General features: G+C 45.0%; 1 protein-coding gene and 1 long non-coding RNA gene across 3 annotated transcripts in view; both read right to left on the reverse strand.

Annotated features, from left to right (window-relative positions):
- Positions 1-743: 743 nt before the first annotated feature.
- The window catches only part of LOC133094671 (uncharacterized), a 28,959-nt gene continuing 12,198 nt past the window's right edge, over positions 744-17,504 (reverse strand). Inside the window, exons 3-4 of one of the 2 annotated variants that reach the window (XR_009701487.1) lie at positions 5,366-5,525; positions 744-815 (exon numbers count right to left, since the gene is read on the reverse strand). This is a non-coding gene — a long non-coding RNA (uncharacterized LOC133094671). Of the gene's footprint in view, positions 816-5,322; positions 5,526-17,504 lie in introns of those variants that run through there. The other variant, XR_009701486.1, reaches the window with a different exon arrangement.
- Positions 12,627-17,459, reverse strand: LOC133094670 (putative serine protease 42). The gene is given in 9 exon segments (XM_061195323.1): positions 12,627-13,484; positions 13,983-14,002; positions 15,106-15,266; positions 16,164-16,426; positions 16,790-16,852; positions 16,854-16,897; positions 16,899-16,950; positions 17,226-17,326; positions 17,376-17,459. Coding segments are annotated over 9 exon segments (1,005 nt in total). The 3' UTR covers positions 12,627-13,267.

Here is a 17,504-nt window from a genome sequence, read left to right on the forward strand (position 1 = left end):
CTCCTGGATACCCTCTGCGACCACAGCCAATGCCCCAGCTCACTATCCCCACCTGGACCCATGAGTCATTAAGTTGACAGACCAGGGGACCCCCAGAATCTCCCTAGAGAAAGAGAAAGAAACAAACACAGTGATGGAAGAGGATCAACATCATAACAGGCTCATTGCACTGCAAGACGCTGGGAAATTGGCATGCATGGGGCTCCCCAGGCTCCACCAGCCCTAGGTTTCCATGAATCTGAGATGTGAGAGTTAAAAAAATTTTACAAACAAAATTTGTATATGTCATCAATAAATTGTATACAAAAAACTGAATATTCTCAAAGAAAATGTATGTACTCTGAGATATTAATAATGAATAAAGTCCTTACTTGTATACATTTCCTGTCACTTGACTTGTATTATTGGTATTTCATGCCTGAATCTCCCCTCCTCCCCTGTTTCCCTCTAGGCAGCATCAGATACTCTCTACTGAAGGATCAGGTCAGGCCAGCCTGGCAGAGCCTTGGTGGCTTGTCCCCTTTAATCCTCTTAACTTGAAGACAGGTGAATGGAGGTGTTGCCAGATAACATAGGTCCTACTGCCTGTGGATGAGGAACATCTGGGAGGACAACTAAAATGCATAGGCAACAAAGGGCCCATGAACTGACCTGGCAGGCATCCTTTCCTGTGGGGCTGGTACCACAGATAGCCCCCTTCTTGACCATGTCAAATTGACTTTCCATCTTTTCTTTGAGCACCTCATTACATCTCTCATAGCGAAGAATGCTTAGCTCAGCCTCCTGAAGCAGTAGTGTAGATGCTTGTGATGGTTCTGTAGAGACAATTTAGGAGTAGGTGGATCTGCCTAGTGGGACAAGACAGGAGCCCCTGGTACCCACTCTGGGTCTCAATACAGTGTGTTCACATACAGATGCCCTCTTAGGGTAGTGGATATTGTCCCCATTTGACACCAGAGGAAATGAGGCCCAGAGTTGACATGGTGAGAGGAAGTGGTAAGAATCAAAACCAAGATAGGTAAAGAAGAACAGATCAGGACAGGAAGAGGCAACCTGAGAAGTCAAAACCAAGTGTCTGTCACTCCGAGTATCATTAGTAATAGTGACAGGTGTCCTGTACATCAGAAAAGTATCTTTAGTTTAGAGCGGGATCAGATTCTCAGACACATAATGCCCCAAAGGTACCAAATCCAGTCTCGCCCCAGGGATAGGAGGCCCCACAGTTTCATCCAGAGGAGCTCTCTGACCTCTTCTCACTCACAGGAAGCTCCCTAACCCCTAAGGCAGGTACTTTCAGTTTGGGACAGCTCAGATTAGCAGACAGATCAACACCTCCTGAGTTTAAATCCACCCTAGAGAGAACCCACTTTGCTTGTCACTCAAGCCCCCAGGTCCTGACATACTAATAAAAATTTGTAAAACCATCAAATTACTCCCACCAGCATCTTCTCCACCCTCCTCCCTTACCCACTTGCTAGAAAATTGCCTCCCTGTCTCTCCCTTTAGCTTGTAGGCCAACACCAGGGCACCAGGCAGCCCCTTCCCTGGCCCGAGTTTGCTGCCATCTTGCTTCACAGTCTCACCTCTTTCATCTAGTTTTCCCCAGCCAGTCACCCAGCACTCTGTACCAGCTTGGACCATGAAAGCCTTTTCAGGGAGGCACACAGGTTGGATGTTCGAGGAGAAATTCACAGGGAAGGCAAGCAGCGCAAGGGCAATGTCATTTTCCACTGTTCCAACAGGATTAAAATATTTGTGGATAACGATGTCTCGGACTGGGACCTTGATTGCCATTCTGGAGGTATGCATCAAGTGTATGTCTCCCATCTTCACTGTGTATTCCACATGGCTGCAGAGAGATCTTCGAGGCTCTACACTCCCCTTCCACATCTTCTAGGTTCTTCCCAGCCTGGTCCTATCTCGAAAGCCACTTATCAGTCACCTCCCTCCCTCCCGACCACATCCCTTCCTGGACCCCTGGCCACTCTATCCAGTGATTCTCAACGTTTGGTCCCCAGATGAGCAGCATCAACATCACCTGGGAACTTGTCAGAGATGCAAATTCTCAGGTCCCACTCCTGACCTACTGAATCAGAAACTCTGGGGTTGGGGACAGGCAATTATTGTTTTAACAAGCTCTGCGGGTGTTCCCATGCTCATTAAAGTTTGAGACCACTGAGCTAGCCAAATTGGTCAGCTACATCTATTCCCCTTAAATATTCCCTCTTGCAAGTTTTTGCCCACAAACTGTTTCCCAACTTGCATCTCTCCCCGCTTCTTGCCACTTGGCTCGAAGGCTAATCAGCACAGGGTTAAAAAAAAGTAGTTTTGAACTTGATTTTGCATTTTGACTTTCCAGGCTACCAAGGGCCCTAACATCATCTACTTCTGACTGTAGCCTGAAGAGCTATAGTCAGGGACTGTGACCCCCTTTTTCAGATGAGGAAGAGGAAGCTCAGGAAGAGGTCAGGACTGGCTCCAGGTCACACAGCCTGACCAGGAGCCCAAGCCTGGAACCCCGAAAACTCACCCAAATATGCAGTGGGCCGCGGTCAGCACCCACCAACTGGCAATGAGGGAGCCTCCACATATGTGTTTATCATTGATCTGCAGGCTGACTTGCCAAGGCCACTTCCTCTCTGGGGCCGGCCTTCCGCCAACTACCCTTGAAGTCCGATGGCCACACACTACAGCAGGTCAATGAAGGGAGAGGACTGAAAGTAAAGCCGCTGACGCCACCACGACCAGAGCCAGATAATCCTCAGAAGTCTCAGAACCCTCAGAGCAATGCCATGTCCCCTCTGACCCCCAGGGCAGGTCTGTATCCCCTAAGACTCCTCAGAGAATGGTCATGTCCTCTCAGATCTCAAGGACAGGGTTGGGTCCACTCAGACCCCCCCAGGGAAAACTCGTGTCCCCCCTGAGAGCCTCCTCCCCCAGGGCAGGGGCCCACGCCCCTCAGACCAGGCCGGTTCTCTGCCGCAGGGCTTGGCCCGGAAACATCACCTGAAGGAAAGAGCTGTGGTCGTTTGGTCCCTCCTGGTGCTGGTGTATGGGTAGGTGTCAGAGCCTTGTAGGAATCAGAGTCACCTAGGGTAAACGCCACCAAATCGGGGGCTACGGCAGTCATACGGGATTCCGAGGCCCCCGAAGTTCCCGGAAGCCCTCGAGGAGGCAGCTTCCACGGGCGTGCCCTGGCGTCCTCGCGGCCGCCCCCCGAGGTGGGTGGAGAGCCTGAGGTCAGCGCCGACCGGCCCTGCGCCCCCTCCCTGCCCGCCCGGGCCTCACAGAGCCGAGGTTGAAGGACCAGGAGCCAGACCAGGAGGCCCAGGAATCCGCCGCCGCTGCGGACGACGCACGGGGACGCCATGGCACTTCTGGTCGCCTCCGCGCTCTGCGGCGCCCCCTCACGGCGGCTCCGCGCTTGCCCTCCTGTTGGCGGGAAACAGGGCTGGGCGGGGGAAACCGGTCCCGCGCGCCTGTGGGGTCATCTGAGGTTCAGGGCCTGGGCCGGGCGGGGCCTCGGAGTCGTGACTCAGGCGACTCCTTTCTCTTCCCAGCTCTGCGTGGACTCATTAACGGTGTGCCTCCCAGGCGCTCAGCGTCCCCTGGCCTAGGTCGCTGCCACAGAGAGCGGCAGCCGCGCCACCGCCGCACAGAGATGTACCCCGAACTCCCTGTCGGGCTGCATCAGGCCTTTACCGGCGTTTCCCTCCCCTTCTTGTTGGCAGTAAAGATTTAAATTCCTCAATATAAATGTTGCGCTGAACGTTACTAACCACTGAGTTAGAAATGATACCGATATCTTTTTAAAAATCAACATCCACGTGAAAAGAGCCATTAGTGGAATGCAAATTAAAACCACAGTGAAATATCACCACACATCTAACAGACTAGCTAAAATTTAAAAATAATGACAACACCAATACTGACACGGATGCAGAGATATTGGATCACTCATACACCGCGGTAGGAATATAAAATATTACAGCCACTTTGGAAAACGGATCAACAGTTTCTTATAAAACAAAACATACAATTACTATATGACTCAGTAATTGTACTCCTGGGCATTTATCCCAGAGAAATAAAGATTTATGTACACACTCACACACGCACAAACACACACACACACACAGATACTTTTACAAATGTTTACAGTGGCTAAATTCATGATAGCCAACATTTGGAAACAACCTTGTAGTAGACAGAATAATGGCTTCCCAAAGAAATCCACATTCTGATCCCTGGAACCTGTGAATATATTACCTTGCATCGCAAAAAGAATGTGATAAAATTTTTTAATCTTGAGAAAAGGAGACTAACCTAGATGACATACATAAAAGTGGCCACAATGTTTTGCAGTTCCTCCGTCAAGAGGCAAAGTCAGACTGCGATATAAGCAGCCGTGTCACTTGGTCTGTATGACCTGGCAAATCCTATGGTGCTAGAGTTTGCTGTGGTGAATTAAAATGCTGTAAGGAGTCTGCTCTGTCCTAATTAGTCACAGTATAGATCCCTACAGTTCTGGAGCACGACCATACTCTCTGCTGCAAAGAAACTGTATAACCTTTGAAAAGCAGCTCCTGGCACACTACTGAATCCTAAAAAGAAACTAAATGCCAGACCATGGGACATTAAATGACTAAGAGACCAGCACCTCCTATCATAAGATGGAAATTTAGCCAAATTCACTAAGTCGTAAACTCAGCTGGAAAAAGCAATTCATGACTCACTGGAAGTGATACATTTGGGATTGGATCATGGCAGTCTTGAGGACATAAGTAAGTTGTGCAGAGAAAAGGCCTAGACCCCCATGTCACTTATTTGTATTGAACTGAAACAATTCTCCATCAGTTCACATCCATAGCCTGATAGGGTGTATCCTATGACCAATGGATGAAAGAAGAAAAAACCTGGGCCTGGTTCACAGATGGGGTCAAAATCTTGGTGCCAGCTTAAAGTAGACTACTGTTGCACTAGAACCCCATTCAGGGGTTATATATACACATATATATTCTATATATAGCTAGCACTGCCTGCCTATAATGCCTTTGCTGACACCACTATCAGTGGACTCATGGAAGGTCTGACTTACCATCATGGAATCCTGAGTAACATCACCTTAGACATAGGGACCTGCTTTTTGGTCAGGAAGGTGCAAAGTAGGTACATGATTAAAAGACCCACCGGAACTATCATGAACTTCATTATACAGAAGCTAGAGGCTTTATCACATATGGGAATGGCCTCTGTATTAGTTTTCTCTGCTTTGTAACAAATAATCACAAATTCAGTGGCTTAAAAAAAACAGACGTTTATTATTTCACAGTTCCTGTGGGCCAGGAGTCCAGGTACAGCTTACCTGGGTCTTCTGTAAGGCTGCAATCAAGGTGTCAGCCAGGGCTGGGTTCTCATCCACCAGGAGACTCGACTAGAGAAGAGTTTGCTTCCAAGCTCAATCAGTTGTTGCCTGAATTCGTTTCCTTTGGCTGTAGGACTCATGGCAGCTTGCTTCTTCAAAGCTAGCAAGGAGAGGAAGACACATAGAGTGAGTCTTCCAGCCAGACAGAGTCTTACATATTGTAGCATAATGACAAGGGTGACATCCCACTCCTGGAATCAATCAGTCCAGATTCACTTTTCAAATGTCCTTGATGGAGAAGTAAAAATTATTAATTTTATTAAGTATTGACACTTTAATCCACATTTAAGATTTTGTGTAATGAAATGACAATTATGCACAAAGCACTACTGCTGTATAAAGAAGTAGGATGTTAACTCAAGCAAGCTGTACAATTGTTTGAGTTGTTAGCTGAATTAGCTGCTTTTATCATGGGACATCATTTTTACTTAAAAAGAGTAACTAATAAACTGCTATTATTTAGACGCATATTTGGCAGACATATTCTCAAAAATAAAGTTAGAGTCTGCAACTTTAAAGAAAACAACTGACGGTACTTGCTGCAATGATAAAATTTGAGCTTAGAGGTGAAAATTTGAATTTTGGAAAATTTATATTTGCTACCATGAGCTCAACAGCTTTCCAATAATTAAATACTTTTCTGACAACAGTAGTGGTAATATGAGTGAATGTGATTTTTTGATATTGTGTAATGAAATGTGTCAACATTTGGAAACTCTGCATAACTAAGTGAACCAATATTTTTCAATGATTTACAAAATTATGCATAGCTTCAAAAGATCCATTTGGAGTGAAAGGTAGACCAATGGATTTTAATGTAATAAGTACAAAAAGTTCAAAAAGTTTTATATTCCACATTGCAAAAAACTACCACTTGTCAAGTTTTGGTGTATTATAAAATGATTTTTTAAAATCCTCAATTACTTGAAAAGTTTATTAAAATACTCCTCCCTTTTCCAGCTGTATATCTATGTGAGACTGGGTTTTTTCATATACTTCAACCAGAACAATAAATTTTGGAAGAGAATGATAACCCAGCTGTCTTCTGTTAAGTGTGCCTTTACTCTAGGGTTACCTCAGCCTTAATACTAAGGTGTGAGCCTTGCAGGGTCTCTACTGATAACCTGAGTAGACAGTGAAGTCCCTCCCCTCTGGATGGATGAAACTGGAATGTTTCCTAGTGCCTTGTGGGCTCTGAGGCTGGTTCACCTTATAGTTCCCTGGCAGATGTTCTTTGTTCTTTTGCCTAGCCTCCTGGAAATTTAACCTACGTGTGTACAGATCAGTATTCAGCCAAAGACTAAAGGGGATTGTTCTGCAGGTTTCTGGAGTTCTTTCTCTGCATATCTCCATCCTACCCAGCAGGGATTGGCAAACTTTCTCTGTAAAGAGACAGATAGTAAATATTTTAGGCTTTGCAGGTCACACATGGACTCTGCCACATATTCTTTTTTTAAAACTCCTTAAAAGTGTGTAAATCATTCTTAGGTCAGTACAAAAACAGGCTATGTCTGGAACTGGCCCACAAACCATAGTTTACCAACACTTCTCTACAGTATTCTGACCTGCAAACTCCAGATACCTAGCCTTCCGGAACTCCAATCTCTTGTCTCCTTAACTTCGTGATATCATCATGTTCTGTTTGGGTTTCTCTCCCTGTGCCATCTGAAAATTGCCTCTGCTTAGGAATCCAGGACAGTTACAGGGTCTGTCTCACTTGTTTCCTTCTCTCCAGGATCACTGTGCTATGCTGCCTATTGTCCTGATGTCTGAAAAATCATTTCTTTTACTCCATCTAGTTTTCTAGTTGTTTATAATGGGAAATCAAATTCCACACTGGATATTCCTTCATTGCCCTACAATATAACTTTGAGTTTCTTTTTTTAAACAGATAACAGAAAGCTTAGACTGATCTCTAGGTCTCTTGGTGTCCTGAAACGTTCACCTCAGTTTTTTGTTTTTTTAAAAAAATGCTTAATTCAAAGCCTGGAGTTAGCCCAGGTTTTGACAAATTCCTAAAATATCTGGTAATGGAGCTGGAATCTGACTCCTTGGTGACTCCCTTCTCTTCCTATCTTGCTTGCTCTGGGAATCCTGACTTCTTAGAGAGGCAGTCACTTAGAAATGTAGGTAAGGAAAAAGGTTGGAGAGTTTGGGAGTCTTCGTCCTTTCCTTCTCATTACCACTCTGGCTACTTAAGACATAAGTGCTTGGTAGTTTGAGTTGAAAATTCTCTCTGCTTTTCAACTGGAAACCTGCAGGGAGGTAAAAAGTGTCTGAAAAGTTAAGACAGCTTTTAAAGCTCATACTGTTGTTGACCTATGGGAGGAATCTTAAAGGCCATTGAATGAAGACACAGCGCCTGCATCAAAGAAGTCACAAAGGACTAATGTGTGGAGAGGGACAGTTCCCCACCAGCATTAAGAAAGTCCTAAATTGTTCTTCTAACTGGGAAGATTGCTTACCAGTCTAAATTGAGAGAGGTACCTCATTGGGCCTTTAAAGTGATCAAGAATTCTGATCTGAAAGGAGAAACTATTAAATACCTGCTGAGAATGTTAGATACAGGAGGGGTAAGAGTGTAGATGAGAGAAATGCTAACTCTTAACAATTCCAGTCTTTCAAAAAAGTAGAACAACTGGTTTTCTATATATACTCATGGTATATTTTCACTTTTGATTATGAGTCCTCTGTTTCAATGTGTGTCTTTTGAATTACCTGTGTCTTCTGAGTTGACCTTCGATGTCAACGATTCATGTGTAAATATGTTCATTTTGTATTTTTTAGTTTATAATGCCAATTTTCAAAGTAGTTTTACCAAATTACACTCCCACTATCAGTTTGACTCTATTATCCCCATTCTTCTCAACAGTTATTCCCACAGTTATTAGCTTTTTCCACATGATGGGCACAAAATTATATCTTGTTATGGTTTTAATTTGCATTTCCCTGAAGTTGAGTATATTTTCATATCTTTACTTATCATTTGTGCCTTCTTTCTATAAAATGTTTGTTCATAACATCTACTCAATTTTACATTTGAGCTGCTTTTAAAGTATTTTTTGTTCAGTTTTTTTATGTATACTAATCCTTTGTTGGTAATGTGTGTTTCAAATATCATTTCACAATCATGATTTGTCTTTTCACTTTATTGTACTCTTTCAGGTCTGGCTTCTTTCACTCAACATAATGTTTTTGAATTCATTCATGTTCCTGTGTATAACAGCAGTTTATTCTTTTAAATTGCCAAGTAGTATTTCAGTGGCTATCATTTATCTGCTGACAGACATTTGAGTTGTTTCCAGATTCAAGCTATTATGAATAAAGATGCTATGAACATTCATATATAAGTCTTTGAGTAGCCATTGTTGCTACTTTCTTCCAGTCTGTGGCTTTTATTTTCATTTTCTTAACAGTGTCTTTCAAAGAACAGAAGATTTTCATTTTGATAAAATCCAATCTTTTTTTTTTCTTGTATGGTTCATGCTTTTTGCATCCTATATAAAGAATCTTTGCCTACTCAAGGGTCACAAAGATTTTTCGTTTAAGTTTTTTACATTTAGTTCTATAATCCATTTTGAGTTATTTTTTCTACATAATGCAAGGTAAGGATTGAGTCACTTTATTTTATTTTATTTTATTTTTGTATAGGAATGTCCCATTGTTCCAGCATCATTTACTAAAAAGACTATCCTATCTCCAGTTGAATTATCTTGGCACCTTTGTTAAAATCAACTGGCCATATACATGTGGATCTATTTCTGGACTCTATCTTGTTCCACTGATCTATATGTCTGCCCTTATGCCAATACCACACTGTCTTGATTGCTATACCTTTATACTAAATCTTGACATCCAGTAGTTCTTTATTTCAGTTATTCTAGGTCCTTTGCTTTTCCATATATATTTTAGAATCAGCTTGTCAATTTTTACAAAAAAAGCTCCAGCTTGAAAAACATGAACAAATTTGGAGGTATAACACTACCAAATTTCAAGACTGACTACACAGCTATAGTAACTAGGACACTGTGAAGTTGACATAAGAATATACAAATAGATAAAGAACTGAATAGAGTCCAGAAATAGATGCACATATATACTGCCAATTAATTTTTACCAAAGTACCAATGCAAATCAATGTGAAAATAAATGTATTTTCAACAAATGGTACTGGAACTGGATAAACATTAAAGATAGAGAAAATTACACCTTGTTACCTATCTCACTCTGTGCCCCAAAATCTGTAGGCCATAGACCTAAATGTAAAAGCTAAAATTATAAGGCTCATAGGAGAAAAAATAGAAGAAAAAATTTTGCAACCTCAAGTTAAAAAGTGAAAAAAGCACGTCACAGACTTAGGACTCTAACCAGAGTACATGAAGACTACTTACAACCCAGCAATAAAAAGACAAGCATCTTGATTTAAAATGAACAAAAGAATTGAAAAGACGATTCACAAAAGAAGATATACATATGAGCATTAGTATATGAAAAGGTGCTCAATACCATTAGTTACAGGGAAATGCAAAATTAAAACCTCAGTGAGATACCATTTCATACCTATTAGAACTGGGAATCCTCATCAACTACCGATGAGGACGTGGATCAAGTGGAAGACTCATTTATTGCTAGTAGGAGTATAAAATGGTACAACTAATTTGGAAAACTTTGGAAATTTCTAATAAAGTTAACCATACATCTATTCTATGAACCAGCAGTTCCACTCCTAGGTTTATTCCCAATAGAAGCAAAAGCATATAGGCACAATAAGTCCTGTACTAGAATGTTTATCAGCAGCTTTATTCATAATAACCCCAAACTAGAAACCACCCAAATGTCCATCAACAGGAGAATAAACAAACTGTGGAAAATTCACATAATGGGTAACTATTCTGCAATAAAAAGGAATGAACTGATGATACACATGACAACATGGATAAATCTCAAAAACAATACGTGGAATTCGATGAAGGCAGTCAAAAGGTACAAACTTCCAGTTATAAGATAAATAAGTGAGCTTCCCTGGTGGCACAGTGGTTAAGAATCCACCTGCCAATGCAGGGGACACCGGTTCGAGCCCTGGTCCGGGAAGATCCCACATGCCATGGAGCAACTAAGCCCATGTGCCACAACTACTGAGCCTGCACTCTAGAGCCCACAAGCCACAACTACTGAACCCGCATGCCACAACTACTGAAGCTCACGTGCCTAGAGCCCATGCTCCACAAGAGAAGCCACCGCAATGAGAAGCCTGCATACCTCAACGAAGAGGAGCCCCCGCTCGCCACAACTAGAGAAAGCCCGCGCGCAGCAACGAAGACCCAACACAGCCAAAATAAATAAATAAATGAATAAAATAAATAAATTTTTGAAAAAAGATAAATAAGTACTAGGGATGTGATGTACAACATGATACATATAATTAACACTGTTGTATGCTATATATGAAAGTTGTTGAGAGCTAATCGTAAGAGTTCTCACAAAGAAAACTATTTTGCTATTTCTTTAATTTTGTGTCTATATGAGATGATGGATGTTCACTAAACTTACTGTGGTAATCATTTCATGATGTATATATGTCAGATCATTATGCTGTATCCCTTAAACTTATACAGTGCTATATGTCAATTATATCTCAATAAAACTGGAAGAAAAAAGAAGACAAAAACTTCCCCTACCTATGCGGAAGGTAGAACCAAAAGAACACTTACTGTATGATTCCATTAATGTGAGATGCAATAACCTGCAAATCTAATCTGACAGTAAACAGAACAAAGGTTACCTCTGGGAGCGGATGATAGAAGGGAATATAAGGGAACATCCTGGATTGATGGAAATGTTCTCTATCGTGATTTGGGTGATGTTAGCATGGGTATACATTTGTTAAAACTCATAAAATTGTACAGTGCAATGTGTGCATTGTACTATGAATAAATTATACCTCAATAAAGAAAATAATATAGAAATGCATTGAGATAATACATTCATTCATCAACATAAACTTTTAACCTTACCAATTTTTAAATATGAATAGAGAAGGAAGCAATGGCATACAGCAAAGTAGGAATAAAGAAGAATTTAGTCTAAATAAGAAATGACTTTAAAAACTTATATTCCTAACAATCCAGAAATAAAGCTCCAGATAATATCAACTGAATTAGTTAGATTGAGGTTTTTCTGTGAGCAAGTGAGACTGAAGATGATGGTGGCTTAATTAAAAGAGAAGTTTATTTCTCTCTTGCATAAAGAGCTGTGATGGCAGCCCTATAAATTCCAAGGAGTCAAGTTCCTTCTGAATTTCTGTTCCATACCCTTAACATGTTCCTCATGTCCCAAGATAGGTGCTCAAGCTCCAACCACCATGTATACATTCTAGCCAGGAAAGAAGAAAGTGATGAAGGGCTTGTTCTCCTTTTAAGGATATTTTCCAAAATTCATACCCAACATTTCTGTTTATACTTTATTGGCCAGAACTTATTGCCAAACGTAGATACATGGGAAGGTTGGAAATGTACTCTTTATTCTGATCCACTATATGCCCAGAAGGAAAGGGATGAAAGGTGCCACAAGAGAGGATTATCAAGCTTTACCCCAGTCCACTTTTTTATTCACCTAACTATTCACTTGCACCTCTTCCCATATGCAAAATGCACTAATCCTCTCCTAAAAGAAGGCAACCTCAAACTTTCACGAAAGAAATCAAGGAAAAGTGAAGTGCTCTGCATCATGACAGAGAGCTAATCTGGGACCATATGGTAATGAAGGAAATGAGCCAGCACAGACACAGTAAGCACCCCAACCTGTCCCCTCCCTGAGTCTCAGTGCCGTTCTCCATAGCCTGGCCAAGGCAGTCTGGTGCTCAAGACTATTTACCGAGAAGGGGAGCGGCAGAAACACACAGAAAAAGGGCTTGATGTTTGGGCCCAATGCCCTGACCCCTCTCTTGCTTCCAGTCTCTCTCACTTCCTCCTTCCCAGATGCATTGGCTAGCAAACTCATCCACAAAGTTCCCTGCAGAAATGCTAATGGCTATGAGGAACACAGCAGCAGAACCCAACTGCTAAAGTCATCTGTCAACTCACATCACATCACATCACTCCAGGGTTTAAAAAGTATCACAAACACTTTCCTAAGCTAAATGTAAGTTCTCTTCAGTGATCCCAGACCAGCAGAGATGCAGAACACACACACGACTCTTCAAACATTTATTCAGTTGACATCAGAAATCTCTGCACTCCTTGACGCCTCAACACAACTTGGGGTGAGCCTGGATGTGGCCGCTGGAGCACTGGGAAGGGGGTTCCAAGACTGAGTTGCCCCAGGAGGGCTTGTGTGGCAGAGGCTGAACACTCAGATGCATCCGCACCGGGCAGCAGGGGACCTTCTCCCAACTCAGACAACTGAGTCAGATGTGGACATGGTGATGCCTCCTCACTCTCTCCCAACAATCATCAAGCGGACTGGTTTGATAAAAGTGTCAGGTCTAACGCTGTTTCACCGGTGATGATGTCCCTTCTTTGCTAGATGTCCTCCAAGATGTGGATGAAGCATCATAAAGCGTCACCTGGCAGGTCGCTGGCCATCCAGCTGGGGTGGTTTCACCCACTTCTTCCCGGCAGGCAGAGCACAGCCAAGGTGTAGGTGTGGATGACGCAGGTTCCTGGAGCACCAGGCCAGGAAACTTCCAGGGTTCCTTTCCTGCTGCCACTCTCTGTCATGTGGATCTCCACAGGGTCAGTGGATCCCAAAAGAAATTGAGGAAAGGGCATTGAGTAGAAGTGGGAGGTCAGAGGCAGGGCTAGTGTGAGACTCAGAAACAGGAGGGGGTGTGGGCCAGGGTGATCACAGGGTCGCCAGGATGCCCAGAGGCAACACCAGACACACCAGTAGGATGAGGAGCACCACTGGATACAAAGAGGTAGCCTGGTTCACCACTGCAACTAGCCACTTAGTGTAGAAGGCAGTATCTGTATAAACTCCAGGTGAAACTTTACGACCACAGCTGACACCCCAGCTCACAATCCCTATCTGGACCCATGTGGTATTATATTGACAGAATCTCCCTGGAAAAAGAGAAAGAAACAAACCACAGGAATGGAAGAGCACCCACTTCAGGGCAGGCTGATTGCACTGCAAGGCGCTGAAAGACAGGCACCTGTGGGCCTTCCCCAGACATCTCCCAGGCCCAGATTTCTTGATTTTGAGAACTGAGAACTGAAGAGTCAATTGGAAAAATTTAGTAGCCTCTGAGGATATTATGACTGGTCATTTCCTATACCACAGTGGTTGTTAAACACTTTGAATACCACCTTTGCACGGAGCCTCCTAAATCCTTACACCTAGCCTAAAGTTTCTCTAGAGCTCCTGACCATATAACCAGCTCCCTCCATATTCTAAGCTACACTCTCAGACATCCCACATAGTCACCCCAGCTCACGCAAACACTGCACATCCTTTGCTAAAACTGCTCTGGTGGCCCCCCATCTACCAGCTCAGTCAGAAACTCAGAGTCGGGCTTCCCTGGTGGCACAGTGGTTAAGAATCAGCCTGCTAATGCAGGGGACATGGGTTCGAGCCCTGGTCCGGGAAGATCCCACATGCCACGGAGCAACTAAGCCCGTGCACCACAACTACTGAGCCTGCGCTCTAGAGTCCGTGCTCCGCAACAAGAGAAGCCACCGCAATGAGAAGCCCGCGCACCTCAACAAAGAGTAGCCCCTGCTCGCCGCAACTAGAGAAAGCCCGCATGCAGCAACGAAGACCCAATGCAGCCAAAAATAAATAATAAATAAATATTAAAAAAAAAAAAAAAAAAAACTCAGAGTCCTCCTCAAGCCCTCCCTCACCCGCACCCTCACATGCAGTCAGTCACCAAGAACTGATGACACAACCTCAAACACAACCCCTTCACCCGCCCCACCAGCCCAGGTCCTGCTTGGGGTCAACACCATTGCCTACATGGTGAAAACAAACTCCTCGCCTAAGTCCTGCATGGACAGGAACGAGAAACATAGCACAGCGTTGCAGGCCACACATATTCTGATTCCAGTCACCTTCTCTGGCCATATTTGCCACCTCATTGCTCCAGACCTGAAACACATTCCCTAAACATGACACATTCTTCAGAACTCTTAGCCTCTGTACTTGTTGTTCCCTCTCCCAACAGTGATGTTCTCCTCTTTCCAAGACTCCAAATACTCATCCTCTAAGACCTGGCTCAGATGCCCCCTGCTCAGAGAGGCTGCTTGGTGCAAAGGGGAGACTGTGGGCCAAGGCACTCCCAGGGGGACCTTGAACTTACGTCTTTTAGGGACCACATCTGTATAATATGTATAATTATGTTGCAGGGTTGTGAGCTGGGTAACTGAGCTAATGTGGGTGAATGCTCACACTGGCACAGTAAGTCGCCATAGAAGGAACTCAATTATACGTACTTACATTATTATCATTACCACCCCCAACTTCACCACACCCTGGCAGCATGCCCAGGATGCAAGGGCTGCTCCCTATTGAAGGAACAGGCCAGGCCAGCTCAGTGGGGTCTTGAGGGGTTCTCCCCTGAATCTCCGTAGTAAAGGCTGAAAGAGGAGGTGGCAAATAACCCAGGCCCTGCCACTGGGGAATGAAAACTTTGAGGCAACAACCTCAATGTGGAGGTGGCAAGAGACCCATGAACTTACCTGACAAGAATCCTTTCCTATACTATTATAGCCACAGATCATTCCTTCCAGTACTACATCCTTATCTGTTGGCATAGCCTTCTGGACCATCCCATTACATTCTTCATAGTAGATGATACATTGGTCCATCTCCCGGAGAAAGACTGAGACAAATGGGCCACCTACAAGCAAAGAAATTCAGCAGTGGGTAGATCTGCACAGGTGGACAGTAAGCCCCCAAACACCTTGAATCCCCCTTGAAGAAGGCAGCACAGAGGATGTTGTCCCCATTTGACAACGGAGGAAACTGAAGCCCAAAGTTGACATGGGGAGAAGAGAAGGTAGGAACCAAAACCAGGACAAGAGAAGGAAGAACAGATCAGGACGGGAAGAGGCGAGGCCTTACCAGCCTGAGAAATGATAACCAAGCATCTGTCACTCTGCGCATCAACAGTAATAATGAAAGGTGTCCGGTGCATCAGCAAAGTGTCTTTACTTTAAAGCAGAATCACAGACTCTCAGACAGGTACTGCCCAAAGGAACAATCCAGCCTCCTCCCAGAGATAGGAGGCCCTATAGCCTCACCAACTGGGGTCCTCGGGCTCTGCCAACACTCCCAAGGACAGGAAAGTCCCTGGGCACCAAGACAGGTACTTCCAGCGAGGGACAGCTCTGCCTGGCAGACAGCTCATGACCCCCTGAGCAGAAATCCACCCTGGAGAGAACTCCAGAGCATCTGGCTCTGTCCCCAGGGAACCTAAAAATGCCCCCAAACCAGCCAGGCACAGTTCCCCACAAATCTGCAGGAGATTTCACCCATGTATTTCTTCTTCTCCTGAGCAGCTCTAGTTCCCAGGACTGGTGCCTTGCTTAAACGGCTGCCATCAAATATTTGTGTGGCAACAAAAGACCTCAACCAATTTCTGGGCTCAAGCCAATTGGGAACCATTAGCCTGGCTGCCCCCTAACCCACCTGCCAGGTGGTGTGCTTCCCTACCCCTCCCTTTAGTGTTGTTGTCTACTCCAGGGATAAGGCTGCCTCCCTCTGCCCAAGGTTACTTCCTGCCTCACAGTCTCACCGAATTCTTGTTGCTTGCCCCATCCAGTCACCCAGCACCTGGTCCCAGCTTCCACCTGGAAAGTCTTCTCAGGGATGCATATAGGCTGGATGACCCCAGTGAAATTTACAGGGTAGAAGAGCCGGAGAAGAGCAAGGTCATATTTAAAGGTTCCACGTGTTGAGAACTGAAGGTGAACAACGACTCGGCTGATCAGAACCACCAACCCTGAGATTTCACCATAGACACTCCGATCTCCCATCATGACACTGTAGCGGTAACAGCTGTGGGAAGAGGACATGTCCCTCATAGAGACCCTGGGAAGCATCCCTTGTGTCTTTCCACACATATCAGCTGTTTCCCAATCTGGCCCCAACCTCTCTCACCACTCTCGCTACGACCCTATCAGCAAAAAACCCTCCTAATGACTCTCAAAATTGGTTGGCTCGCCCAAACAATTGGTTTTGTTCACCAAACTGGTATTCCTAGTAACAAGACTACCAGTGCAGAATCCCTCCCATTTTTATTGTGTGTGCTTTGGTTTGGGTTGGGTTTTTATCAACTTGCAGGGCAGCAGAAACTAGTGGGTATCTGAGAAGGGCAGGACTGACTCCAGAACTCTCACATCTCAACTTGTCATTACTCACCTTAAAATACAGTGGGCTGCAGTCAGCACCCACTGAGCTGTGATGAGGGAACCTCCGCACACGTCTGCCACTGACCCTCAAGCTCACCTGCGAGGGCCACTTCCCTTCTTTCGCTCTGATTTCCTCCCACGATTTTCAGGAACACTTGGCTACACGATGGGGTGAGGACAGGGTAGCAAGGAGAACCTCAAAAAAACAGGCCCTGTCTCCCGGGAGCCCCTCAGACAGCCGAGAAGGCCATGTCCTCCTAGGCTCCAGGGCAGCGCTTCCAAGTCCGCAGGCCATGGACTCATAGACGAAGCGCGTCTCCCTCAGGCTCCACAGCAGGGCTGCACTAATTCAGACCCCGATCCCCTCAAACTCCCAGGGAGCACTGGCTCCCATCCTGGCGCCTCAGCCTGCCCCTCCAGAAGGCCAATGCGAAGAGTCACCTGACCTAAACTCCACCAACTTGGGGGCTCCCGGAGCCCCAGGGGACCCGGGGCTCCCAGGGGCTCCCTGACCCCCTCCAGGGCTTGGCTGGTCCGCCGTGGGGTCCTCGAGGCCACCTCCCGAGAGGGGTGAAGTGGGCGAGGGAGTCGCTGACCTGCCCGCCGGGGGCCTCCCTGAGCCAGCGCTGAAGGAGGAGGAGCCAGACCAGGAGGCTGCGGGGGCCGCCCGGGGACGCCATGGGCTCGGCGACGGCCTCGGCGCTCTGCGTGCCCCTGCCCACGAA

This window comes from Eubalaena glacialis, chromosome 7 (assembly GCF_028564815.1).
Source record: "Eubalaena glacialis isolate mEubGla1 chromosome 7, mEubGla1.1.hap2.+ XY, whole genome shotgun sequence".
NCBI classification, from domain to species: domain Eukaryota; kingdom Metazoa; phylum Chordata; class Mammalia; order Artiodactyla; family Balaenidae; genus Eubalaena; species Eubalaena glacialis.